Genomic DNA, 27,616 nt, shown 5'->3' on the forward strand with positions numbered 1-27,616 from the left:
AGGAAGGAAGGAAGGAAGGAAGGAAGGAAGGAAGGAAGGAAGGAAGGGGAGTAAAAAAGGAAGAGGAGAAAGGAAAGAAGGAAGGAAGGAAGAGGGGAGGGGGGAAGAAAGGGCAGAATGTTCATTTAGCACTTACTATTTGTAGGTCATTATGGCTAAGTACTGGGGGATACAAATACATAAGCAAGACAGTCCCTGCCCTCAAGGACCTTACATTCTAATGGGGGAAGCTAACTCTGTATAAGAGTATGGTGGTCAGGGAGAAGTATCTTGGTTGGGATGCTCATAGGTATGATGAATAAAGCTGTGGGACAACAGATTTTAGGTTGGATTTGATTATTATTCAAAAAACTGGAGGTAGAATATGTGGGAGCTGGGGGGAGGGGAGTAGGATGAAAATGGCTACAACACAAGATGATGAGTAAGAAGACCCCTGGGGATTAATGAGAGGTGGGAGGATGAACTTAGAATCATGAGAGACCTAGGTTCAAATTCCATCTCCAGTGTTTGCCATCTTTGGTAACCAAGGATAAATCATTTCATCTCTCTGTTGGAATCAACTTACAAAGCTTCCTATGAATTGCCATTGTGTTAGGATTTGGCCAAATGAACAAGGGATAGGCATAGAAAACGTACACCACAATGCAACAAATTTACAGTATAACAACAACAAAGGAGAGAAACTTATTATTATTCCTTTCTCTCTAATGTTCAAGGTATCTTTGAAGGCTTCTTGTTTTTGTTTTTGTTCAGAACTGTGATTTCATCTGGGTGACAAGAGCTCCCAGTGTGGAAAATGCCCTCCACTAATTCAGATTGGCAGCTCACTCTGTAACTTACAGGCCAAGAAAGTTGCCTGAGACACTAAGACCTGAAGTAGCATGCCCAGGTGGTATGTCACGGACAGAACTTGAACTCAAGTCTTTACAGTACCAAGAATGGCCCTTAGTGCAAAATAAAGTTGTTGGTCCAGAGAATAGTGTACCATCTAGAAGAATTGATATTTTTAAAAAAGGCACTTGGTTATTATTAGATGCATCTAGGATCACATGACTGCCTCTGGTTGGGGATTTCTATCTTTCAATGACTATTTATTAAGTACTTCCTATATGCTTGGCATTGGAGATGAAAACACAAAAATTAAGTAACCTCTTAGGCTAAGGAGCTTCCATTTTACTGGGGGTAATAACAGGTACATATAGAAATAAATTCTCTCTCTCTCTTCTTCCTTCTCCATATCTTTCTCTTCCTTTCTCTTTGTCTTTGTCTTTGTCTCTTCTTTCCTCCCTTTCTCAGTCTCTCTCTCTTCCTCCCTTTATCTCATTCTCCATTTCTTTCTTTCTATCATCTTTATTATCTATCTATCCATCCATCCACCCACCCACTCATTTATCCATTCATCCACCTATTATCTCTCTTCATCTATCTTATCTATCATCTATCTACCCAGCCATCCACTCACCCACTCATCTGTCCAGCCATCTATCATCTATCTTTATCTTTCTATCATCTGTTGATCGATCTTACTGTCCATCCATCTACCCATCTATCTTACTTCCTTTCTTTTTCTTTTTTTCTTTCATTCTTCCTATCTCTCTACACATATATATATTTTAATGTTTATGTTTATATTTGGACTGGACCTATGATTTCATTGGTATGAGTATCTTCCTGTGAGGAAACTCTCTATAATAATGTAGATCAATACCTACTCTGCAATTAATAAGTTTAGAGAGTTGACTGAGACACTGAGTGGTGAAATAACTTGACCAGGGTCACATAGCCAGTATGTGTCTAAGGGATTTAAACTCTGGTCTAGAAAGACTCTAGTCTAGTCTGGTCTAGAAAGACCAGCTCTCTATCTACTTTTCCACACTGCTTCTTTGTATGTAAAGGATACATAAACAGCAAAAACAAAGTAATTTGGGTGGGGGAAGGCAATGGTTCTTGGAGGGATCAGAAGAGGCTTCATTGTGGGAAGGAGGTCTTGAACTGAACTTTGAAGGAAGCTCTAGATTATGAGAAGTTGAGGGGCAAAGGGAATATATCCCAGGCTTGGAGAATAGTCCGTACAAAGGCACAGAGTCAAGAAATGGAAGGTCATGTGTGGGGACCTGCAAGTATATTTTCCTGTCTTTCTACCCAGGTAAATCCTAATGGCTGAAACCACATGGATATTATCTAATATGCTGTCTTCCATCACCTGAGATGTTAATATTTTTCTTGCATCTCAAGGTGGTTCTGGGTGGGAGCTCAGTTTTGTCAGCAAGGTCCTGATGGCTCATTATCCACAGGGCCAGGAAGCTTAGCTGTGCTGCCCAGAAGAACTTCAAGCCCCTAGAACTATGGACAAGGGGAAGGCTGGGGAGATCACTCAATTGTTCAAACTCCTGCATTAAGCTACAGATAATGAGCACTTCCCTGGGCTTTACAGTAATTAAGAGAAATTATAGCATTGGATGTAAAAATAACCCCAAGGACAACTGATGGATGCATTGAACCACCAGCTTCCTCTATGTGTTCGCAAGGTTAATCCTTGTTAGCTCAGGGAACATTAAGTCTCTGCAAAAAAGGCTTGCATGTCCACACATGTTTTGGCATCTACCCACACACTTGTGTAAGACAGTACATCAGGACCTGGACAGCCGTGGTGCGTGCATGTGTTTTTGTTTCAGTAAAATTAAGCAAACAGATCCCAGAAAATGGTCTCGTAAAGTTGAGCAATGGGAGCTAATACACCTCCATGCTCACTTTTTCCCCCTGAAATTCCTCTATGGTCTGTTTCATAGAAATGAAAGTTCTATTCCAATTGTCCTTCAACTGTCTCTCTCTCTCTTCTTCTCTCCTTCCCTCTCTCTCCCTCCCTCTCCCTCTCTCTCCTAATGGCTTCCTTGAAAATGTTCCTGTCCTATCTTTTGGAATTATAATCTTGTGCATTCTTTGGTAGGTGTGTGAGGGAAAATCCACTCATCATTTAGCTATTTTGTGATCAAATATAGTTGAGACATGCCAGTCTGCACCTTAGTTGGTCTAATTGTGTACAGATACATTTTCTACAATGGGAATTGTCAGAGATAACTAATTAACCACAGGAGCAAATTGGCTATGGAAACCAGGAGGGGCCAGCCTCTGGAAAAATTGAGAAGGCCATGCCTTTTCAAGTGGCTCTGTTATCCATTAAGAGAAGGTGTTTCTGTGGTAAGCATGGTTTAACAGCCTGGTGTGGAATAGAGAATGCACTCCCCCAATGGGGCCAGCACTGCCCACCTCATCAGAACCTCCTAAAACCCTCCAGTACCAATTTCAGGACAAGTTGTTGACAGAGAGGAGCCAGTTCTGGAGAGGAGTGAAACATGATGCTCTGATCTTAACTTCTTTTTTTAATTTGTAGCTGGCTTGGCATTCTCCCAAGCCCCACCTAATGGCAAACTTCCTTTCCTGAAGGGGATTCCCATTATAACCTAGGTCTAACCCAGCTATGCAGGTTACTGACTAATAGGGGACCCTGTGCCTTCCCCTTAAGGGTGAATCAGCCTTACATTTTTAGGCTCAAAGCATGTTTGTTGGAGGGTTCTGGTCCTTTGAAGATGGTGATCGGGCACACTTTCAAAATAGATCCATTAAAGGGATGTGTCTTATTTTCCATTCTACCTAGGGATAGTACAGGTGCTGGCCTATGGGGAAGGGCGGGGTGGGGCAAGGTGGAGTTATATTACTTGGGATGAGGAGGAGGAGATGTAGATTGAGGCCTTCTGAATCTCACTTATATGGTTCAGTGGGAAGAGCACTGATTCTAGATAGAGGTAGGAACAGGATTTTAATCTCACCTCAGGTTGAAAACCTCCCCAAACCTCAGTTTCCTCATATGTAAAATGAAGGGGTTGGAAAATAAATGGCCTCTGCAGTTCATTCCAACTCGAGATCTATGAATTTATTGTCCTGTGATTTAACACTAATACTTTCAAGGAATCCAAATGAATAGTTTATTGAACCTAGAGACAAAAATAAAAAAAAAAAACAATCCTGGGTTCTTATCCTTTCTCAGACAAGGTATTAACCGTGTGACCCAAGACAAGTTGCTTAAATCTTCTGAGCCTCTATTTTTTTTAAAAAGGACCTTTTTTTAAAATAGGACCTTTTAAAAAGTACCCATAGAGCCTACCTCACAGGGTTGTTATGAAGCTGAAATGAGATAAGGTCGATAAAGCTCTTTGCAAATCAATCAGTCAACAAGTAGTTATTACATGCCTATTGTGTGACAGACCCTAAGCATACAAAATAAAAAATGAAATAATCCCTGCCCTCAAGGAAAGGACATTCTTGGGGGAAGATAACACATACATTTATATGCATAAGTATGCAAATTGTAGAATGCTTTAAAAATTCAATTACTGTTACTATTATTATATTGTTTCCCTTATTGTTAATTACTGGATGACTTAATGACTTCTTGAGATTCCATAATGTGTCCCAGAACCTTCCCCTATCTCCATCAGCAAACCTCTACCTTATTAGAGGCTCTTTTGGTTCTTTGACACTGCCATAATACCCTCTTTTCTGGACTGGGATAGAGGAATGCTATCAACCTGTGAAAAGGAGTACCTTCCAGAAGGTCAAGTGCAAGTAGAAAAAGAGCATGCGTGGCTGCATGTTGCATTACACCAACAGAGGTGTAATTCAACAACTTGGTGCTGGCAGTGGGTCCCAGCTGTGGTATCACAATCTCCTTGGAGTTTTCCAATTCCTCTTTATCTGTTTTAATGAAGAAGACAGAATCAAATTGGCAACAACAACTAAAAATGTATGTCGTACTTACTACAAGAAGAGAACTAGGATAGGCCCTCAGGGAGATGCAAAACTAAGGTATAGGCTCTTTCCTTAAGAGTCTTAAGAGTGCAGGAAGACCTGAGTTCAAATCCAGAATCAGCTACTTGACACTTACTTAGCTGTGTGACCTTGGTCAAATCACTTAACCCTGATGCTTCACCAAAAAGTAAAAAACAAACAAACAAACAGAAAACCAAAAAAAAAAAACCCTCAAGAATCTTAAGAGTATATTGAGGTGATAAGAAACGAATAAGACTAGAATAAAGAATAGTACATGACAGCTATTAGAGCCTTCCCATCTAAGATTCCTTTCCATTTACTCCACATATATCTCGTATGGGTCCATTAATTTACACGTTGTTTCTTCTACTGGAATGTAAACTCCTTGAGGGCAGAGACTACTTTCCCTTTTCTTTGTATCTCTAGCGCTTTGCACAGTGCCTGGCATGCAGTAAATGCTTGATACATTTTTACTGATTGATTCATTAGTGAAGTATCAAACCAAGTGCTATGTTTGGCCTGAAGTGGGAGGACACTACTGATGGGGACTCAGGAAAGACTTCATGGAGAAAGTAGCATCTGAATTGGATATTAAAGTGTAATGTGCAACCCTTGAAGACTAGAAGCTTTAGACAGGATGCTGCTCTGCATTGATATAGGGAGGTTCCTTATCAAGGTCTCCTCTATACTAAAGTCCAGCTTCTATCCCTATCTCTATTCCTATTCCTATCAAAAAATGTTCAGGATGATCTCCTAAGAAAAGAAGAGATGATTCAGGGAACCAAACACATGAGAGACCCAAAAAGGACTAGTTTAGGATGTGAAAAGGAAAAGAAAGCAAGTGGCATCCTGATAATCTCGAGTCTCCTGTCCTCCCCCTCCAGCCACCTGGGACAGTCTAATACTAAAGTAGTTTATGCAAAGACACAAAGGTATTCAAATTCAAATTTCAGTGGAAAGGGAGATAGGAGATGTCAGGGACAGTAAACAGTCTGAGCAAAGGCAAAGAAGCCGTCACATCTGGATGTTTTCAGGGAGCAAGAAGTAACCCAGCTTATCTGGAGCACAGTGTATGATGGAAGGGGATAGAAAATAAGACCTCAGGAGGTAAGATTGCAGATGGCCTTGAATGCTGGGCAAATGAGCTTGAACTTTACTTGCTAGGCAATAAGAAGTCAGTGAAGAGTGGGTTTCTAGCACCATTGGCCAAATAATGTTTGTTACTTAGCCCTTTCCGCCTACTCAACATCACAAGTATAGAGTGTTCAATGTAGGCATTAAATTAACACTGTCCCCTCCCAACCCCTACCGCTCACCTGTTACCACCTTCATCACATCTGCAGAGTTTTATTCCTTTTTTTCATGGAATTGTAATTCATTCTAGTCCTTTGGGGGTCCTTTGATGTTCCATTAACCCGATCTTAGATGCCCCTGAAAAGGTGGATTTGTTGGATTCCATCTGCCACAATGTAGAATGAATTGATTTTTAAATGTGCCCATGCTGCTCCCAAAAGTGGTTTCTATTTTTATTTTTTTTTATTAAAATGAGTAAGGGCAGATGCATCTACTGTGTCCAGGAGAGGGACAGACATTAGAACTGCATTGGTCACTGAGCAAGTGAGTCACTTTCCCCTGTGTCTATCAGCTTTGCCATCTCAGGATATAATGAGCTCATGAAAAGGCTAGAGATACTTGGCTGAAAAAGTGCTAGAGAAATATCAAAAGAGACAGTGAGGTTTAGTGGATGGAGAGCCAGGCTTGGGTCCAAGCTCCCCCCCACGGCTTAGACAGACTGACTTTGTGACCCTGGAAAAATCACTTAACCTCTTATTGCCTCAGGCAACTCTCAACTACCCTAAGTTGCGATCATTTTGTTACTTTTGGTAGGGGATATTTTCTCATCAGGGAATCCCTTATACCAACGAAGTCATAAGTAAGTCTGGTCCAGGAAAAAAAAAAAAAGATAAAGCAATGTTTCCTTACCTGGGAAGGTAAACCCACCTTTTACAGCTGGTCATTTACATTTTGGCTCTTTGAAAACTTTTATGAAATGGTTATTATTGCTGATTAATAGTGGTTACTATTATTTATTTGTTGTTGTTGTTATTGAGTCATGTTTTAGTTGCGTCCAACTCTTTGTTAGCCCATTTGGAGTTTTCTTGGCAAAGATATTGAAGTGGTTTTCCATTTCCTTCTTTAACTCATTTTATAAATGAGGAAATGAGGCAAACAGGGTTAAGTGACTTGCTCAGGGTCACTCAGCTGGTAAATGTCTGAGACTGGACCTGAATTCGAATCTTCCTGACTCCAGGCCCAGTGCTCTATCCTCTGTGCCACCTAGCTACCCCTACTATTACTTGTGTTTTTATTACCTATGTTTTTAATTCAATTCAACAAACATTTATTAAATACCTGCTGTATGTGAGATCTGATAGCAATAGCTGCTTTTAACAATAAAGTATGTAAAGGGGAAAAATAGAAATTATAATTGACATTTCTATAATGCCTTAAAGTTTATAAAATGCTTTATATATGTTATCTCAACAACTTGTTTAAATGCCTTCCTGCATTAGGAGGAGAGTTAATAGATGAATGGAAATCCAAAATTTAAGAAGTATTTCATTTAGTCTAATGAAACTTAATCATTTGTGCAGGTCTGCTATGGGACATGTATATTTAGCTAAGTTGGCGGTAAACTGGTTTATATAAAATGAATCCCATTGTCTCCTTAACTGCCATGATAAAATCGAGGAAAAGTTCCCCTAAAACAAATCTCCCATAAACCAGGTTGGACCAAGAAGCTAAGCTGTAGAGCCCTACCTCCTTGAACAGCAATGTGCATGCTCTAAGTACTCGAATACCCTTTAGACCTTGCACCCTATGAAAGACCTTCCCTTCTTCTCTTAGCTCATCATGTTGCCTTGAGCCTTTGGACCAGGGGGATTTTTCCTGACTATAGCTATAGCTCTGGGAACTTTGCTTGCCCCTCCCCCACCCCCTTTATCTGAGGTTTTACAGTAATGAATTGAGCTTAGGTGCAGTATCAATCAGCCAATTAGTGCCACAGTTTAATGAATAATTTACTTCAGCCAGAAAATTGCTGAAGTTTGAATCTTTCGATTAGAGCAAAAAAAAAAAACCTATCTGGTGTCTGTAAATTCAAAAATACATACATTATATCTATCCTAAGATAAGAGGATGCCTATGTTTGTATCCCTTAGATTCAGGTTAATATCTTATATGTGGATGGATAGCTTTGGAGCTCAGAAAAGGGGATGTAGAAGAAAAAAAGTGAGTTTTTCCCCAAAACGAATGCTAAAAATGCTAGATAGTCACCCTTAGTCCAGTGTCTAATGTTTCTATAATTTTCATTCCAAGAGGCTGTTTATCTTGAGCTATTTGCTTGTTCTTTCCTTGATCTCAGTAAGAGAAATTTCCTGGGATAAATTAGATAATGTAGCTGTCGCCTTGGCATCAGCATCTTCTCTATTAGACAATATGCCAGATTTAGTAGGTTAGTATAAATGCAGTTCAGAAGTTGCACCACTAAAGACCCAATCAGTTTTAAGGAATACAGTATTCAAAAATTGTAGGGAAAGAACATTTAAATGAACCCAAATGTTCAGTATCATGGAAAGAGTGTTGGGCTTGGGAGTCAGAAGACCTGGATTTGAGTCCTAGCCCTGCCACTTAATATTTGTGGCATCCTGGGCAAATCCCTTATCTTCTCGGAGCCTGCTTCTTCATCTTTAAAACAGGGATGGTGATAGTTCTACTTCTTCTCTTATAGGACCATTGTAAGAAAAGTGATTTATCTATTTGCATCTTGTCTCCCCATTAGAATGAAAGTTCGTTGAGGACAGGGACTGTCGTCTTCTTCTCCTTCTCCTCTTTCTTCTTCTTCTTCTTCTTCTTCTTCTTCTTCTTCTTCTTCTTCTTCTTCTTCTTCTTCTTCTTCTTCTTCTTCTTCCTCCTCCTCTTCCTCCTCCTCCTCCTCCTCATGCTTGTATTTATATCTCTAGCACTTAACACAGTGCCTGGTTCTTCTCTCACATTCCAGTACCTCAGATTGCCTAGACTTCCACTCAACACACAAAGCTGAATTTCTCTTCCTAGATAAGATCTGAGGGACCTTCTTTGGTCATGCACCCAAATGGATGGCAATAACAACACATGCTTGGTAGAATTACAAGTATTTTTTAATGGCCTTCTTTGTCAAAGCTCTGTACTTTTTAGGAAGCACATCTATGTCCATTCTGGATCTGCAAACAACACTATTTTTGAAAAGTAGCTTTTTAAAACACTCCCTTCAAAGCCATGTGGCTTTCCCATTGTGAGGTGCTATTAGTCACCAGAGCCATTAGTTCTGGTTGAATGGGCATTGAAATGAGCATACAACTCTAAAGGCAACTAACTACATTGTTTTCCCTAATGTGAATCCAATTCAGCATGAAGAATGCCTCATTTTCCTTGTACTTAAAGTAGAATGTGAGATTAAAAAATAAATAAAGGAAAAGGAAAGGAAAAGGAAAAATCTTGGCTATCCAAACCATATAGGCTGCAAGGTATTTACCAAGAATGACCAGTGTTGGCCAGTGCCCAGAGATATAGAGGGAAATGGTAGCTAAAAGGATGATTGTACCATGGAATTTGGGGTTTTGACCTTGTACTGTCAGGGGAGCCTCGGCAGGGGGGGTAAGTTGATTAAAAACTCTAGGCCTCTCCTTCCTCCTGTGTGGAACAGGGATAATTATAGTTACCTGCCTCTCCAGGGTCCTGTGAGTCTTAATTACTTAATATTTGTTAAGCATTTAGAGATCTTTGAAAGAAAAGTGCTGAACGGTAGAATCAAAGTTCCCTTGCAGCTATAATTGGAATGAGAGTTTGTGGTCCCTCCTTCTTCACTCGGGGGAAGTTACTCCTAGCACACACAACTTCCTAAAGATGCTATTTGTTTTGAAAATATTTTTTTAAATGGCAAAGGAAGTTGGGAATGGGTAAAAGGAATCCTGGCCCTTAAAAAAAACAACCCAGGATCTTTATTGTTGTTGCTGTTTTTAATATTTGCTTCTTCATAAAGCTTTGGAGATAGTATAATCATCATTTATTTCAGCTAAGTCCCTTCTGTTTTATTTGTTTATTCATTCTTAGGATTACAGATCGAGGGCTAGAAGGGGCCTTAGAAGACATCAAATCCAATTCATAGATAAGAAAATTGAGACTGAGATAGGTTAGGTGACTTGTACACGATTAAGTGTATCATGGAACCAATACTTATTAATGCTCAGTGCTGGCGCTGCCCACAAGGGGCTCATGGTTGAATAAGTCGACTATGGCATGTACATAAGTAAGCAAGACACAAGATGAAATGTGATGGGGCAAAGGAGAATTCCAGATAAAGTGCTTTAGGACAATGGGAGAAGCATATCATAAATTTAGAAGTCAAAAGGACCAAAAATGTCATCTAGTTCAAACCCTCCCCTCCTCCTGTTCTTTGCAGATGAGTGAGTTGATTCCCAGAGAAGTTGTTGCTTGGCTGAGGTCATACAACCAATGAATGGCATAACTAGAATTGTAACCTAGGTCACAGGGGCTTAGGTCTCTGGAAGGGACCCCAGTAGCCTAATTGCAGAATAATACCTGAGTATAATGACAGTACAGCTAGGTCTAAATCCCTGTGAAGTGGTTGTATGTATTCAAATTTTCACAATTCAAAGTTGTAATTATGTAAAATCTAGTAATTGGTTCCAGGTTGATGGAAATATATATGATAGATTCAAATAATCTTACCATTTCAGAGACTCATCATTCTCACTAATTGGAGACCTGGCTTCGTAAATAGCAAATATATGTGTGTATATCTCTCTCTCCATCTACCTTATCTATCTATCTATTTTGAGTAAGAGTCTCTATGTTTCTTGTATTAAATGGTACTTTTACATGATGTGCTTCATTTGAGAGATAGGATCACTTGGGGGCTCTTCAAATTTTTTGTTTGTTTGTTATACTCATTTATTACTGGAAGTAGTACATAGAGAGGAGGCCTAGGATTCAAGAATACCTGGGTTCAAATCCTACCTATCTATACTAGCTCTATGCAGGTTTCCATCCTTTGTCTACCCCACACTAAATATATGTGTGTGTGTGTGTGTGTGTGTGTTATGTGTACATATATTTATATGTATATATGTATATTATATTATAAACACATAATATTATATATGTATATATATTACATAGAGTTAAAATGAAAACCCAAAGAAAGCTCTAAGAAGATCTTAGGTTGAGATATCTGACCTTGAGCAAATTAAGTCACTGCTCAAGACAACTCACTAAGACTTCACGTTCCAGAAAAGGTACCAACCTGCATTGGTAAATGGAATTTTCTCACTTAGGAGTTCTCTGTGTTAATGGAATCAGTTCTAGTCCCTTTCCCAATCTGGGGAGACAAGTTAATGCGAGCCTCTTCCCTGACCACTACCCCATGTGACTTATGGATTAAGGATCTCAGAGCCCTCCTTTACAGATGAGGAAACTGAGACCGAGCAAGGTTAACTGACTTGTTACCCAAGGTCATACAGATAATAAGCATCAGAGGTAAGATTCTTGCACATTAAAGTAATAGTCTTTTCATCATACCAAGGACCATAATACTTCTCTATTCTAAAACCTTCACTTTATAGATGAGAAAACTAACCCAGAGAGACAGTAGTAAATAGCAGGATTTGAACCCAGGTCCTCTGACTAGTTAATAATGATGATGATGATGATGATGATACTAACTATATTTAGTGGTTTAATATTTATAAACACTTGACATGCATTACTTAACCTGAACCTCATGACAACCTGTAAAGGCAACACTAGAGTTATCACCCCCATTTCAGATGTGAAGAAATTGAGGCATGGAGCAGTTAAGTCATATCCAAAGTCACACCATTCCAAAGTGTCAAAGAGAAGTCTTCCCAACCTTGAGTCCAGCACCCTACCCACTATCCCAAACTGCCTCTTAAAGTCATATTGTCCCTTCACATATGAGCACATGTGCTCATGTAGGCAGCAGATTCCTTCATATCTTTGCCATTTACTTTCCTTATCTTGAAGAAAAGAATCCCTACCCTGACAACCTCCTAGGGTGACTGGGAGAATCAGGTGGCAACAAAATGGTGGGAATCCATTCTGTCATGCATGAATGGAAGGGAGCATTGCTAAGGCACCAGAGCTTGGACACATACATCTGGCTGATTGCTTAGCAAGTAGAGGTCTCCAATACAGCACCTTGAGGAATCCTCTGAGATGTGCAGATGTCTCTGGCTAAGCTCTTCTTAGAGCTTTCATTGGGTTTTCATTTTAGTGTAGGATAGGCCAAGGATGGAAACCTCCATAGAATATAATGGTCATGGTTATGTTGTCTCTTTATTTGAGCAGAATGAAAGAGAATTAATGATCAAGCTAAATTAGATGACTTCTCAGCTCTCATCCAACTCCCTGAAGTTCTGTGATTCAATTAAATGTTTGTTGAGTGGGGATCTGGATTGTATCTTCAATTTCATTAATATAGGGACCTCTCAGAGGAGGAAAACTTCTCCAATGCAAGTTGACACCTTTTCTGTTCCTGAAGAGTCTTAGAGAGTTATCTAAGGCATTGAAAGGCTAAGTGATTTAGCCAGGGTCACACAGCTGGGAGATATCAGAGGCAGGACTTGAACCCAGGTCTTCCTGGCCCCAGGCCAGTTTTCTGTCCATACTGCCTCTCATCCATTGAATGACTATATTAAACCAAGATTCTAATTGTGCGCAGAGCTTTGTGTGTGAGGCCTTACAGTAAAACCACTGCTCCTGGAGGGCAGGAACAATTTTCTTCTCTGTCTTTGCATCCCCAGCACCTAACACAGTGTAGGTGTTTAATGAGTGCTTATTGAATCAGAGGGATAATAAGTTAAAATAAGCCAATAATCCCTAATGGAGTGAACTCACAGTCTAGTAAGAAGGTAGGACATAAACACAGAACTATATAACACACAACATTACAGGGGAAGTACATTTGAGATTGGCAGAACAAAGTGCCACGTGGTGGGGAAGGGAAGATCATTAATTACCAACCACGGGAATAAGGAAGGCTTCATGGAGGAGGCAGCGCTTGTTGTTCAATCATGTCCAACTCTTGGTGACCCCATTTGGGGGTCTTCTCGGCAAAGATACTGGAGTGGTTTGCCATTTCCTTCTCCAGCTCATTTTACAGATGAGGAAACTGAGGCAAACAAGGTTAAATGACTTGCCTAGGGTCACAAAGCTAGTGAGTATCTGAGGCTGGATTTGAACTCATGAAGATGAGTCTTCCTGACTCCAGGCCCAGGGCTCTATCTACTTCACCACCTTCAGCTTTAAAGGAATTCAATAGTCAATTATGCACTTACATGTATAAAATGATAGTTATATGTGCATTAAAGCATTATAAATATATGGATATAGATAAATACCATTAACTCATAATATATTTAGCAATACTGCTTTTCTCTTTTATCTTTTATATCTCTTTTGATGCAGTGAAATAGGTCATCCAGAAGGCCAAAGAAGCCTGCAGTAGGACTTGGGAATATGAGAGTTGTTGTCATGGAGGCTGTTAGTTAATTGGTCATCATTTCTTGGGAATTGGCTGCTTACTAATTGAGGAGAGTAGGGAAGGAAGGAAAAGGAAGTCAGAGGATTTGAAATTTCACTTTTGGCTGCAAGCATGATTCCCAATGACTTTCTGAGACTCCCACTGGGTTGCTGTGAGCAGTTACTGGGTTGTGTCATGAAGACAGCATCTATACAGAAGGTGGATTCCTGAAGGCCTAGGAGTGTTGTGTGTCTGCAGGGGTTTTTTTGGTCCTTTTCTAAACTAAGATTTTAAAAAAATTATACTTTTTAAGAGGTTCAAAGGACTTTTTTTATTCCAACTTTTAGCACAGTGTTTTATACCATATTAAGTGCTTAATAAATGGCTTGAAAGAACTAAGCATCAGTCAGTCAACAAGCATTTGTTAGATGCCTACTGTGTTCGTGACATGAGGTAAAAGAGGGCCTGAACAAGGGCAGTAGCAGAAGGATGGAAAGAGGAGAGGAAGTGACTCAAAGATACAGGAGAGAAATGAGTCAGAGGTTCTCAGCTAGTTACTGGGAGTTACTGGGTAGTTCCATTGGCAAAGATGGGAGAGCTGAGAGGAGGAGCAGTTCTGGGGAAATATGATGAGCTTAATTTTAGACATGTTGAGTCTAAGGTGACTATGAAACATTCAGTTAGAAATGTTTAGTAGGCAATTAGAGATTCAGAACTGGAGCTTGGGAGGGAGGCAGGCCAGGACTGGAGATGTAAAACTGGGAATTATCAACACAGAAGAGATTGCCGAAACTATGAAAATGGATGAGGTCTCTCATGGAGAGTGTTCAAAAAGAGAAAAGCAGAAAGCCTTATAGAATATCCACATTTGGGGGTGGGAGGTGGAAGAAAGGGGCAGAAAATGGCAATTACATTTGGCTGCCATGTTTAATCTAGATTTCTAGATCACTTAGAACCTTAATGGTAAACCTCAGAACCTGATTCATTATGTGAGGAAATAGCCCTAGCACTTAAGAAGAAGATGTCAGGAACCATGGGGTCATGGTATTTAGAGACGGAAGGGACTTCAGAGATCATCTAATACAGCCTCCTTCTTTTATAGATGATGATGACACTGAGATCCAAGAGGTTAGTTGACTTGTATAAGGTAACATAGGTAATAAGGAACTGAAATGGGATCTTTTAATACCAGAGCCAGAGTTTGACCCACTATTAGTGAGTCCTTAATAAGATCCTTAATAAAAGGATTTGTTCTGTGAAATTTAGATTCAGTCAAAGGGCCACATGTGGCCTCGAGGCCACAGGTTTCCCACCCCTGCAACATGCAAACATGGATTTGAAGCCAATTGCCAAAGGAGGAAATCCATGCCAGACGCAACAGAATTTTAAAGATACTCAGGAATCTAATGTTTAAGTTATTTTAAAGAGAAGATTCTCGAAAATGGAAAAGACTGTAGGATGCTTTTACCAAAAAGAAATGACTAGCATATGCTTCAAGGCATCAACATCTACCAGCCCCCAACGCCCGCTTTTTTATCTCTACACTTGAACTCGAAAAAGAGTCTATGTACACTTCGATAGTATCCTTGATGAAAACTTGAGAAGAGTCAGGATTCACAGACAGTTTTCTACAGCAGACTACATCTTTGTAACCATAGTCCAACTAAGAGGTGAAGAGAAAAATCCCCCTATGTTTGTTATTTATTTTTGAAAATCATTTGACTTGGCACAATGAAATGGAGCCTCAAAGATTCTTCCTCAAAGTATCTTCAAAACATACATTAAAATTATATAAGACTCTATGTCAAATGTAACCATGGAAATAATATTATTTATTGCTTCTTTGAGTATTATCATTAAGAAATGTGTAAAACGGAAAGAAAGCTAACATGTTCACCAGTGTTATAGAAGATATAAAAGGTAGAATCCAAACAAAAGGAAGGGCTTTCCAGTTGATGGCAAAATTCTACAAATGCTTCTGTTCACAATGTTTAAATCCAGCCCCAGAAAAATGAGAGCAAGTGTGGCATTGTGGATAGACAGTCATCTTCAGAACCAGGAAGATTTGTTTTCAAATCCTACCTCTGACATATACTAGTTGATCCTGACAAGTCACTTAATTCCTCAGTGTTCTAGGCAAGAACTCCAAGATAGAGAGAAACTGCTGGCCTCCATTGGAAGATGGGGTGCCACAAACCAGTGAAATCACGGGTCTGGTCCCTATCCCAGAACACTTTAAAAACTCCTTCATGAAATCCACAGAAATGTACAAAAGACTAGTCTAACCATCCATGCTAGAAAATCAAAGTAGATGAAACATGTATATTGCTTGGATCAGGGACTGGCAATTATGGCTGATGGCTCAGATTGGGCCCAGGGCCTATTTTTGTATGGCCCAGAAGCTAAACCATTCTTAGCTCAAAGGCAAACTGAACAACAAAATTAAGAGATGGGCCCAATTTGGCCAACCTCTAGCCTAGACTATGACATCACTGAATTGGCAACTTATCTAGTATTTTTTAATCAGTGCAGGGGCACTACAAATGGACAATAAAGCGTGGCCAGATTTGAGCCGGAAGAAGAGATTGGGGTATATATTGGGGAAAAGTAGACAGCGATTTTGGTGATCCCAAACTGTCCTCTATCATTTCTTTAATACAACTTTTTGCCCTCTGGTTATATTCTCCAGTTATGAATCACGGAGCAGCTAGATCTTGGAAGAATTAAAATGACAGGCAAAGGAAAGACTTGTAGTGGGCAGACTCAGGCTATGGCATGTTACCTACAATGACATGTGTGTGAGAAACCATGTAAGACAGATGTGTGACTCGAAAAGGGTGCAGGCCAATCATCTATTGGGAGCTAGAGACTCTACGTGGATAGGCCGGTTGCTATGTTAGTATGACCCAGGATATTGAAAGACTGGGAGGAAGGCTTTCGATGTGTCTAGGGAGTGTTTATGGAAAGACATGGGCAAGAATCACACTGGATAAGAAGGTGTGGAAGGTACCCACAAAGAGAACCCTCAGGTCTGACAAAGCATAAAGTTAACAGGCTAAGGTTGAGAGCTGTTGTGCTCAGGAATCACTGTATTTTGGTGCAGACCTGTGATGTCATCAGTGAGGAGAATTCTTAGTGAAGAAACTCCTTCTTGCAATGCAAATCAGCAATTGTTTTGCAACTTAGAGTTTTAAAACAGTTACCTGGGACACTGTCACACACGCACCCCTTCCCACTCAATAAGCTCCAGTGTCTTCTGATCACCTCCAACATCAAATATCAAAAATCAAAAGTCCTTTGTTTGGCATAGAAACTTTTCATAACCTGGCCTCTACCTACCTTTCCAGTCCTCTTCCACCTTGGCTCCTTCCATACACTCTGCCCTGGCCTACATTCAGTTCTTTGAATTAAACACTTCATTTGCCACCTCCTTGACTTTGCACTCGTTGTTCCCAAAACCCAGAATGCTCTGCCCCCTCACCTCTACCTCTTAGGATTCCTGGCTTCCTTCACAGATCAGCTCAAATCCCACCTTCTCCAGGTGGCCCTTCCCAATCCCCCTAATGCTAATGGCTTCTCCTTTTAGATTATTTCCATCTACTTTGAATATATCGTATATGCACCTAATTATTAACATGTAGTCTCTCCCATTACACTTCTTGAGGGTACAGATTGTGGGGTTGGTTGCCTTTCTTTATATTCCTTGCAAGCTTAGTGCTTGGCACAAAGTAAGCACCTAGTTATATTTGTTGACTGACTGACAGATACAACTATTAATGGTGAGTTTCAACTGGAAGGCTGGGCTCTCTGTCCAAACTGACTTTCAAGGAAGTAAAAGGTACTTGATAGATATCTGTCAGATTGGATTAAAACATTGCAGCTGATGAAAAAATCCCTAATCAGGTGTTTACTGATACCTTGAGGGAGGTATAAAAGAAGGAGACAGCTAAGTTGGAAGATAGAATAAATGGAAAGCAAACAAAAGGATTCCCAATCAATGTGAGGTTCTCCAATGGGAACTAACTGGGAAAAATAGCCACAGCTTCACCCAATACCAATCTGAATATGAATTAGCCCCTAAGGCTGAGAAAATTGAAGAAAAACCATGTATATAATATTCCTCCATCCTCCTTGACCGAAAAATAAAAAATCTGTTGTTCCCAAGCTGTCACAGAACCTTCCCAAAGACTGACCCTCAAAATATGGGATTAGTTATTTCATCCAAACCTATTCACCCCTCTCAGGTACATGGAAATACTGGACCATTGTGAAACGCAAGGGAACCTGTGCAAGCATGTTCTCAATACAAGGTTAGACCAACATGTGCTAGAAGATCGGTTCATGCTCAGTAATGATAAGGAGGTTTTCCTAATGGTGGAAGACGCAATATCATCACTTATGAAAGTGGGAAGAGCAACCCTTAGCCTGATTCCCCCACTTCTTGTCATCACTTATTGATGACAAGGTAGTATCCCATATTGGTCCATGAGTTTTCAGGAGTGGGATGGCAGATCTGATGGAAAGAGAATTCAATTCAGTTCAATTCAGCAAACATTCTTTAATGGCAGACTGCATGCCAGGCGCTGGGGAGCCAAAGACAAAAAATGAAATAATCCCTGCCCACAAGAAGCTTATATTTTTTTAGGGGATAGAGGTGAGGGAAAGAAACAGTTTATATAAAGAAAATTAAATATAAAATCAAAAGAAAGTAATTGCCAGGGGAAGGATAGGCTTTCTGTAGGAGGTGGCACTCTAACCTAACCTTGGAAAAAGTTGTGGATTCTTCAAGGCAAAGATGGGAGGGGAGTACATCACAGCTTATGCAAAGGTCTGTGGAGGCAGGAGACGGAATGTTGCATGTAGAGAAAACTCAAAAGGCCTGATTTTGCTGAAACAGAATCCATGAAAAAGAGTCCTACTCAATAAGCCTGTAAAGCTTTCATTAGAGCCTTAGAGTCGTTATTACAGTAACGTTATTACAGGTTGAAGCCCCGCCATTACCAGCCGTATCCGTTAGACAACCAGCAAGTATTCACATGCTCACCATGTTCCAGGGATCAGCAAACCAGTTAACGGGCCAACTTTAGCCCACCACCTATTTTCACATGGTGCCTGAGCTTAGAATGGTTTTAGCTTATGGGCCATAAAAAAATTAAGTGACAGGCCATTGTTTGCCAACTCCTGGCACAGGGCATTCAGTGCCAAACAGAGTAGTTTGATTTTGACCCTAAAGGCGAGCTAGAGCCATTGGAGTTTCTTGAGCTGCGAGTAATGGTGGTTTAGGGATATCAATTTGGCTGCTATGTGGAGGAAGGATTGGAAAGTGAAGAGAGTGGAAATGGGGAGACCCGTGAATAGGCTATTATTATAACTGGGGTGAGAGGTGACTAAGAGTCAGGAAACCTGGGTTCTAGTCTCTGCTCTGCCACTAATTTTCTCTACGAAGTTAAATAAATCAGGCCTCAGGTCCCTTTCTGTTCAGTGAAGAGGTTGGATAGAATGATGTCCAAGGTCTTCACCAATGATAGCATCCTATGAATTATCCTCAGATTATATCTTATTTCCTATCAGTTTATGAGACGCTAAGGAGGCAACATAGGAATAGTGCAAAGGATTCTTCTGGCTGCGGAAGAGGCAGACCTGGGTTCAGATATTATCTCTGATAAACCTGTATAATTCTTAGGCAAATCACTCATCCTCTTTGGGAATCTTAGCTTTCTCGTCTGCAAAAAGAGAAGTTTGCCCTAGGTGGCCTTAAAGATGTCATTTAGTTCCAGACCTATGCTACCATGAATGCTTGGGATCATCTTTATTCAAGTTATCTCTCAGTGGATGTGAAAAGCAGGAATGATACTGTCAGAGGGCGGGACCCGGGGAAGCCTCTTCTAAATATGACTAATGGACGCAGCATTTCAGGTCAGCAAGTCTGATGTCCTTCTCTGCAGGATGCTCATCTGGTATCTGTCTTGAGGAATGATTTTCTCTTCACTCGCTCTTTTTCTATAATTGGCTTCCCAGAGTACGATTGTAGGACATGGATCCAAACTTACAGCAGCCCTCTGGCAAGCTGGGAAAGGACAAGCAATGTTGTGTGCTGCTAAGGGACTTCCCCAAAAACTTCAAAGGCATATAAATAAACCTTAGCTGGCCGTGCAGAAATGAGCAAAACGTTGCTGCTTTTTAGAAGCCGTGATTGAAATTTAGAAATCCACGCTGGGTGGTACTGCCTTTGGAGTCAGAGAAAACAGGTTCAAATCCTGCCCCTTTCACCATCTATGGGAGACATTGGACGGGTCATTCCAAGCCTCTGGGCTTCAATTTCCTCTTCTGTAAAATGAAGGAGTTGATCTAGACAGATTCCAAAGTCCCCTCCCTCTATAAAATGGCAGCCAGGGAAGGACTAAATGACCTTGGAGTTCCTGTCGAGCTCTGAATCTGTGATCCTGTGATTTCCTAATTAAATCGGTTACAAACCAAAAAAGCCCATGGCTAAGGTGTTGATGGTTTTTGTTTTGTTTTGTTTTGCCTTTATTGGTGCAAAGTATTAGGAAGAAGTTGATGATGAGGGAACCACAGCTCCATAGTATATATGAAAATGACCACTTTTTGTGGGTATCAGGTTCAGTCTTCATCGATGGTGTGTGAGGGCCGACTGTGCAGCTAATGCAACTAGCTGTATTAACATTCGCCTGGTGTCCAGAGCAAGAGTGTTGGTAGGCCCTCTGCTTTTCATACTAGTTCTGTGTGGAGCGCTGGGTCACGTTTTGGGTCCTACATCGTAGGAGATACTTTGACAAGCTAGACCCACTCCAAAACAAGAATGGTGAGGCTTTTTGGAGGACATACCATAAGAAAAGTGGTAGAAGGTCCTGGGAGATTTAGCCTTGGAGAAGATTATTTCAGAATCACAAATCAAGAAGGGATCTAGGTCTAGAAGTTGGAAGGGATCTCAAGAGCCAAAGAGTCTAAGACCTGGCACAGTGGACAGGACACTGGGCCTATAGTCAGGAAGACCTGAGTTCAAATCTGGCTCCAGACATTTGTTAATTATATGATCCTAGCTAATTATCACTTAACCTCAGTTTCCTCAACTATAAAATGGGGATGACAATAAGAGCACCTATCTACCGGTATTGAGGTGGTACAGTGGATAGAGTGCCGAGCCTGGAACCAGAAGGACCTGAGTTCAAATCCTACCTCAGACATTTACTAGCTGTGTGACCTTAGGCAAGTCACTTAACTCCAATTGCCTCAGTTTCCTCATCTGTAAAATGAGCTGGAGAAGGAAATGGCAAACCCCTCCAGTGTCTTTGCCAAGAAAACCCTAAATGGGATCACGAAGAGTCAGACATGACCGAACAAGGACAACCAGGGTTGGTATGAGGTTCGAGCACGTAGCAGAGTAGGTGCTTAATTAAATGCTTGTTTCTTTCCTTACCCCCTCATTTTACAAATGAGAGAACTAAGACCCAGGAAATTTAAGGGTGCAGGATCATAGTACACAGCACAGCCAGTAAGTAGGAGAGATGGGATTTGAACTCAAATTCTTGAACTCTAAATGTAGAACTTAGGAAGACTTAGTAGTGGACATTTGTTCAAATATCAGAAGGGTTTTCATATTGCAATGAAATAAACTTTACTTATTCTTCTTCACTCAGTGGAAGCCATGATTAGAAGTTTCAGAGAGGCAGATTTCAGCTTAGTCTAAGGAAAACCTTACTCATTTTAGCTAACCACAAGGGGAATGAGCTGCCTCAGAAGGCACTAAGTTCTATGTAATAGGATCACAGAGCTGGAAGGGGTCCTCCAATCTAACCCCCCACTTTACAGACAAGAAAACTAGGAAACCCTCTTTCTGGCCCAAGTTCCCATGGGGAGCAGGTTGCTAGAGAATGCCAAGTAGAGCCTGGGTCACCCAATGTTTAACAGAAAAGATTCCTACATCAGGCAGGGAGTTGGAGTAGGCAACATCCCTCCCATCATCGCATCCATCTGAAATAACCGCATCTATACTGAATCCTGGTCCTTCCAGGTTCACTCTGACACAGACACACTGCTATTGTGATGTCAGTTTGTGGAAGGGATGTTTCATCAGAATCCAAGGGTGGGAAGCATCACAACATTCATAATCACGACCAAGGTAACCTTTTGAGAAACAGCATGTGGTGATAGAGACAATAGAGTGTCGGACTTAAGAGTCAGGAAGACCCTAGTTTCAAATCGCTCTTCTGACACCTATTGGTGGTGAAACCCTGGGCTGGTCTCTTATGCTGTCTAAGCCTCAGTTTCCTTGTCTGTAAAATGGTTACCCAATGGTATTGATGTGAGGATCAAATGAGATCGTGCATGGAGAGCACCATATAAATGCCAATTCGTATCACCACTGAAGAGCCTTGGACGAGGAGTTGGGGGACGTGGGTTCTAGCCCCAGTTCTGCTGTGTGACCCTAGCTGTGTCACTTACCTTTGGATCCCAGTTTTCTCACCTCTTAAAATGAAGGGGATGGACTAGGTGGTCTTTAAAAGTTTTGTTGTGTTTTGTTTTCCAGTGCTAAATGACTATATAATTGAAGGTAACTGGCATATGGGAGAGGATGTTTGGGAATGGGGAAGCCAACTCATAGCTCTCCATTACCTGTTGTACCTGCCTGAATTGTCTCCTGAAGAGTTCTCAGAAAGACCCTGAGGCTCACTGCTATTTCCATCTCATATCCCCAGGATAGCAGCATATCACTGACTTTAAAGCAAGAGACAGTAAAACATTGCTAACACACTTGCAATTGGTGCTTAGTAACTTATCCGATATCACTATTACAGTAGCAACACCAGGAGGGATCATTAAATTTTGAGCCTATAAAGTGGCACTCCCTGGATAAGAGGGTGGGAAAGGGGGAACCATCATTTACCCAATTTTTTTACTTACTTAGCAGCCATTTAATCTTGGGTTTATCTTTCGGCCAAGGATCTAATCCTGGGGAAAACACTGCATGTTTCTGTTTTATATTAAACTAAATATAATGGGCCACTGACATTAATTTGTGTCTGTGAGCAGCTGGAGTTTATCGCCAATGCATAAATAAACCCTGACCCACAGAGCATCATTGAATCTTGAGCCAGCCGAGGGCCGTGCATCCGCATTGGGTCCTAGCAAAAACCTTAACTCGTCTTGTTTCCTTTTTTTTTCTGTCTCCCTCCTGCAGTTCCACCAGGTGAGAAGAGTGATGACCATCCTTTTCCTTACTATGGTTATTTCATACTTCGGTTGCATGAAGGCTGCCCCCATGAAAGAAACCGGTGTCCGAGGACAAGGCAGCTTGGCCTACCCAGGTATGAGGCCCCACGGAACTCTGGAGAATCTGAATGGTCCCAAGGCAGCTTCAAGGGGACTGACATCCTTGGCTGACACTTTTGAACATGTAATAGAGGAGCTTCTGGATGAGGACCAGAATGTTCAGCCGAGGGAAGAGAATAAAGATGCCGACTTGTACACGTCTAGGGTCATGCTCAGTAGCCAAGTGCCTTTGGAACCCCCGCTACTCTTTCTCCTTGAGGAATACAAAAATTACCTGGATGCGGCGAACATGTCCATGAGGGTCCGTCGCCACTCTGACCCTGCCCGTCGGGGGGAGCTGAGCGTATGTGACAGTATTAGCGAATGGGTCACGGCGGCGGATAAAAAGACTGCAGTGGACATGTCGGGTGGGACGGTCACAGTCCTTGAAAAGGTCCCTGTCCCGAAAGGCCAACTGAAGCAATACTTCTACGAGACCAAGTGTAATCCCATGGGTTATACAAAAGAGGGTTGCAGAGGCATAGACAAAAGGCACTGGAATTCCCAGTGTCGAACTACCCAGTCTTACGTGCGGGCACTCACCATGGATAATAAAAAGAGAGTTGGTTGGAGGTTCATCAGAATAGACACTTCTTGTGTATGTACACTGACCATTAAAAGGGGAAGATAGTGGATTTATGTTGTATAGATTATATTGAGACAAAAATTATCTATTTGTATATATACATAACAGGGTAAATTATTCAGTAAGAAAAAAAATAATTTTATGGACTGCATGTATAAATGAAGTTTATACAGTACAGTGGTTCTACAATCTATTTATTGAACATATCCATGACCTGAAGGGAAACAAAGTCATTTGCGCACAACTGAAAAAAAAAAGTCTGCATTACATTCCTCGATAACATTGTGGTTTGTTGCCGTTGCCAAGAATTGAAAACGTTAAAAAAAAAATTGAAAAAAAATAAATAAATTGCATGCTGCTTTCATTGTGAATTGATAATAAACTGTCCTCTTTCAGAAAAACACACACACACACAAGCACACACACACACACACACACACACACACCAAATTTGAACCCGAACATTCCGTTTCCATTTTAGACAGTAAAGTATCTTCAGTCCTGTTAGTATCCTCTCTGTTTTAATGCTTTTGACTTCTGATAGCGTTGGAATTAAAACAATGTCAAGGTGCTGTTTGTCATAGCTTTCCTGGCTTTTGGGAGGGGGGTGGGAGGGTGGCTGGGTTGGGGGGTGGGGGGAAGGGACTGGGTTTGTTTTGTTTTGTTTTGTTTTTTAAAGTTCTCACAGAGGGAACTGGGGGAGGGAATGGGGAGAGGAGTAATCCCCACCCTGCGTGTTATGTTGTAAAGGTATTTGCTATAGAGACCACCCTATTGGGAAAAAAAAGCTACAGGCAACCCAGCGAGAGAATATTCATTTTCCCCTTGTCTCAGGGCCTCTGAGAAATCCTTCTAGAACTCTTCTGGGCCTGGTTCATTCCAAAAGACCTAAGTTTGCTTATAGCACATTCATTTTTACTTCTGGTTTCCCAGTTACCTTCCCACCACCCCTGTCCAGTTTTTGGACTCCCTCTTGGTTTTTCCTCCCGAGAAAGAAAAATCTGTTGCAAGTATTAAACCTGTAAGTAAATGACAGTGTCTTGTCAGATCGAGTCCATCACACAAAGCAAGGAGAACCACAACTTTCCAACAAAAACAACTAATTAATGGAAGCTAAGATTTATATGTGTGGGACACAGTGAGACTTTTACAGGATCAGTTGTAGGAGTAGAAGATGTCCAAAGAACGAGTATACTTCCTGAGATATACGAATCCCAGAGACAGTCAGATCACAGGTTCCCCATAAAGGGAATGATCTCCCCTATGGAGACTAGATCCAACAGGTAGGTTGCTGATGCCTGGTAAGGAAAGAATTCCCAAGCTGCATGCCGCAGCAGTCACTTGGATTTAGGCAAGGGTGGAGATGTGGCATTTGAGACATTCAGAAAGGAGCAGGACCAGAAGAACTCCCCAGGAATGCCTCTGGAACAAAATGGGCAGAGCTGTTTGTACCTCACGCTTCAAGTGCCTACATTATCTAACTATGCTTAAGAGGTCCTCACTCAACAGGGCCTTGCTCAGGCAATTTCACCCCCTTCCTTCCCCACCCCCACCCCACCACTCAAATATCAATTTTATTCTGGGAAAACCTGGATAGCCTGACATTCACTCTGGTTGTAGCATTATCATTTACTAGATGCAAAGAGAGACAAAATGTCTTGCTATAAGAAGAGGTTGATCACCTCTGAAAATTAGCTTCATTCAGCATAACCCCTAGTCCATATCTATCAAAATCCTCCAACATGATTTCTCAATGAAGACTCAGGCAGAACTATCAGGGACCCAAATAATGACAATGCCCAAGGGCTTGGCTCCCAATAACTGACATTTCTGTAGCAGATTCGGGTTTACCGAATACACTGCACTACTCATCTGATTCTTAAAACAGCTCTGTGAGGTTAGGAGTACAAATGTTGTTATTCAACCCCACCCTTCTCCATTCTTTAGATGAAGAACCTGAGATTCAGAAGATAAGCTGTCTTGCCCAAGGTTATACAGATAATAAACTGCAGAGCTAGGACCTCACATCTAGCTCCTCTGACCCCAAGTTCAGTGCTTTTCCCATTGTGTAACACTGCCTCCTCCAAAAGGAAGCCAAAGAGACCTTGACATTACTTTGACACTTTGATACTTCCTAGTGGTTCAAATAGGTTCTCAGAGCTCTACTCAACTAATGCAGCTCCTCTTTCTCAGCTCCTACTACTTTCCTGTCCATAGTGAGGATTCTCTAGATCAGCACTGCCTACTAAGCCTACTTAACTCAATGTGAGTTAATACAACAGCCAATACAGGGACTGGAAACTTGGGCTGGTGTCTCGTTAGCCCTTTAAATAACCAAATCCTGAACTGAATGCTAGGATCCACTTCTGTCTTCTGACCCTAGATCCTATTCTCTGACCTGGAGAAGGATATTAGTGTAAATTATATCCTTGCGTACAAGAAAACCCCAAGTATTATTCTGTTTTAGTAGTGGTAAGAAACAGACAAGAAGGGAGCTGCACCCTGACACTGGGAATTAAGGTCCAAATTCAAAGATGGAAAGAATACCCGCAAAGAAACTGTCTGTCCATCTATTCGTCCATTCATCCACCCATCCATCCATCCATCCATCCATCCATACTTCCTTTCATCCATCTGTTTACCTATTCACCCATCCATCCATCCTTTCATACATACATATATTTGCTCATTCATCTCAATATAACCTGCCATAAGGAATAATATTTCTAAACACCTGCCCCCAAAGAAGAAAGTTAATGGCCTTCCAAAGTCTCTGCAAGATCCCGTTTATTATAGGTTTGTTTTGTGGGTTTCCTTTAAATACATCTTTGTCATGGTGTCCTAACACAGTAGTGAGCGTTCAGACTTTCTGATGTACATGAAATTCCCTCCTGATTCTTCTTGGGGAGAACAAAACAAAAGAACACACTTTATATTTGGCAGCAGAATCCCCTGGGATTTCTCAACATGTTGATACTGACCCTGTCTGAAAAGTGCCAGGAGAAATTCAACCCTTCTTCAGACTGGCTCTCACCATCCCCAAGCTAAAGCATCCTACTCACAGGCTTGGTGGTCTTAATTGGTTAAAGATTTTTGTTTTAAAAGGGAAAAAAACAAAAGATCTCTCTGTGTTCTTCATTTTGTTTTTGCTTTTGCTTTTTGAAGTCTTGCCGTGGTCTTTGTGGCAGAAGTGTTTCATGCATGGCAGGCAGTGGGCCTAAAGCTTTGTTATGGTGATACTCATTGAAAATGTAAGTAAATGTCTGTGGCCTTGTTTTCTCTATGGTAAAGAGATATTATTCACCATGTAAAAACATAAATATTTATTGTATTTTTAGTCTATTTATATAATTCTGTTATTGAAAAAAATTGGCATTAAAACTTAAAAGCATCAGAATCCTATTGTAAATACAAGTTCTATTTAAGTGTACTAATTAACATATAATATATGTTTAAATATAGAAATTTTTAATGTTTTTAAATATATTTTCAAAATACATAAAATCTGGGGGTTCTGGGTTTTTTTCTCTTCACTGTAAAGCGAACATGAAAACATTTACATAAAGAGGTGTATCCATTGCTTTAAGACCAATCTGACTTGTTTCAGTGATAAAATATCCCTCCCAGAAAAAGCTGCTTTGTTTCAGGGGAGGGCAATGGAGAACAGTCATTCGGCTTTAGGGTTGCAGTAAGGACCTCAGATCAAGCCTGGCATCAAGAGTGGAAGACCAAGTGTCATTTTCCACTGACATTTTGAAAGTTTCCCCTTTGGAGAGACGGTTTTTCATCTAATTCTAAACCATGTATCCTAGCAACAATGGGAGCCATGAATCAAACATGGCTGGCTTGATTCAATTAGAAAGTAACTGTTAAAATCAAAGTCGGTTTACTTGAAGGTAATGAGAGTAAATTGCAGCGTATTTGGAGAATTTATAGCTTAAAGACGGAGACGCAAATTCAATATTTAGAACCAGTTCATGCGCCCTTCGTTTGGAAGTGGTGCTATTGACTTTATTTATTTATATCCATTATGGTGATTTAATTTGTGTGCTATGGCGCAAGGCTTCAAGGCTAGAGTAGCCATGATCTAACAGACTGCTAGTATTTCTAAAAAGATGGGCCCCTGTGAGTACTGCCAAGACTCTGGGCAATTAGTCAGTGTTTACAGTTATCACTAAATCTTAGAGAAATAAATGGAAGTGTTTTAAATTAGAGAAAGGGCCATTAAAAAAAGTAATTTGTTCCTGCTCTCTGGGCTTCCCATTAGAACA

The 27,616-nt window shown here is 40.8% G+C and overlaps 1 protein-coding gene across 2 annotated transcripts in view; it reads left to right on the forward strand.

The window, feature by feature from the left end:
• The window catches only part of BDNF (brain derived neurotrophic factor), a 48,896-nt gene extending 25,173 nt beyond the window's left edge, over positions 1-23,723 (forward strand). For both annotated transcript variants that reach the window (XM_027852579.1, XM_027852578.1), the window contains exon 2: positions 22,629-23,723. In XM_027852579.1, coding sequence (XP_027708380.1) covers positions 22,650-23,390 — 741 coding nt within the window. In that variant the 5' untranslated portion in view covers positions 22,629-22,649 and the 3' untranslated portion in view covers positions 23,391-23,723. The remainder of the gene's footprint in view (positions 1-22,628) is intronic.
• The last annotated feature ends 3,893 nt before the right edge of the window (positions 23,724-27,616 follow it).

Source organism: Vombatus ursinus, unplaced genomic scaffold, assembly GCF_900497805.2.
Source record: "Vombatus ursinus unplaced genomic scaffold, bare-nosed wombat genome assembly UNPS02009770.1, whole genome shotgun sequence".
Lineage (NCBI taxonomy): Eukaryota > Metazoa > Chordata > Mammalia > Diprotodontia > Vombatidae > Vombatus > Vombatus ursinus.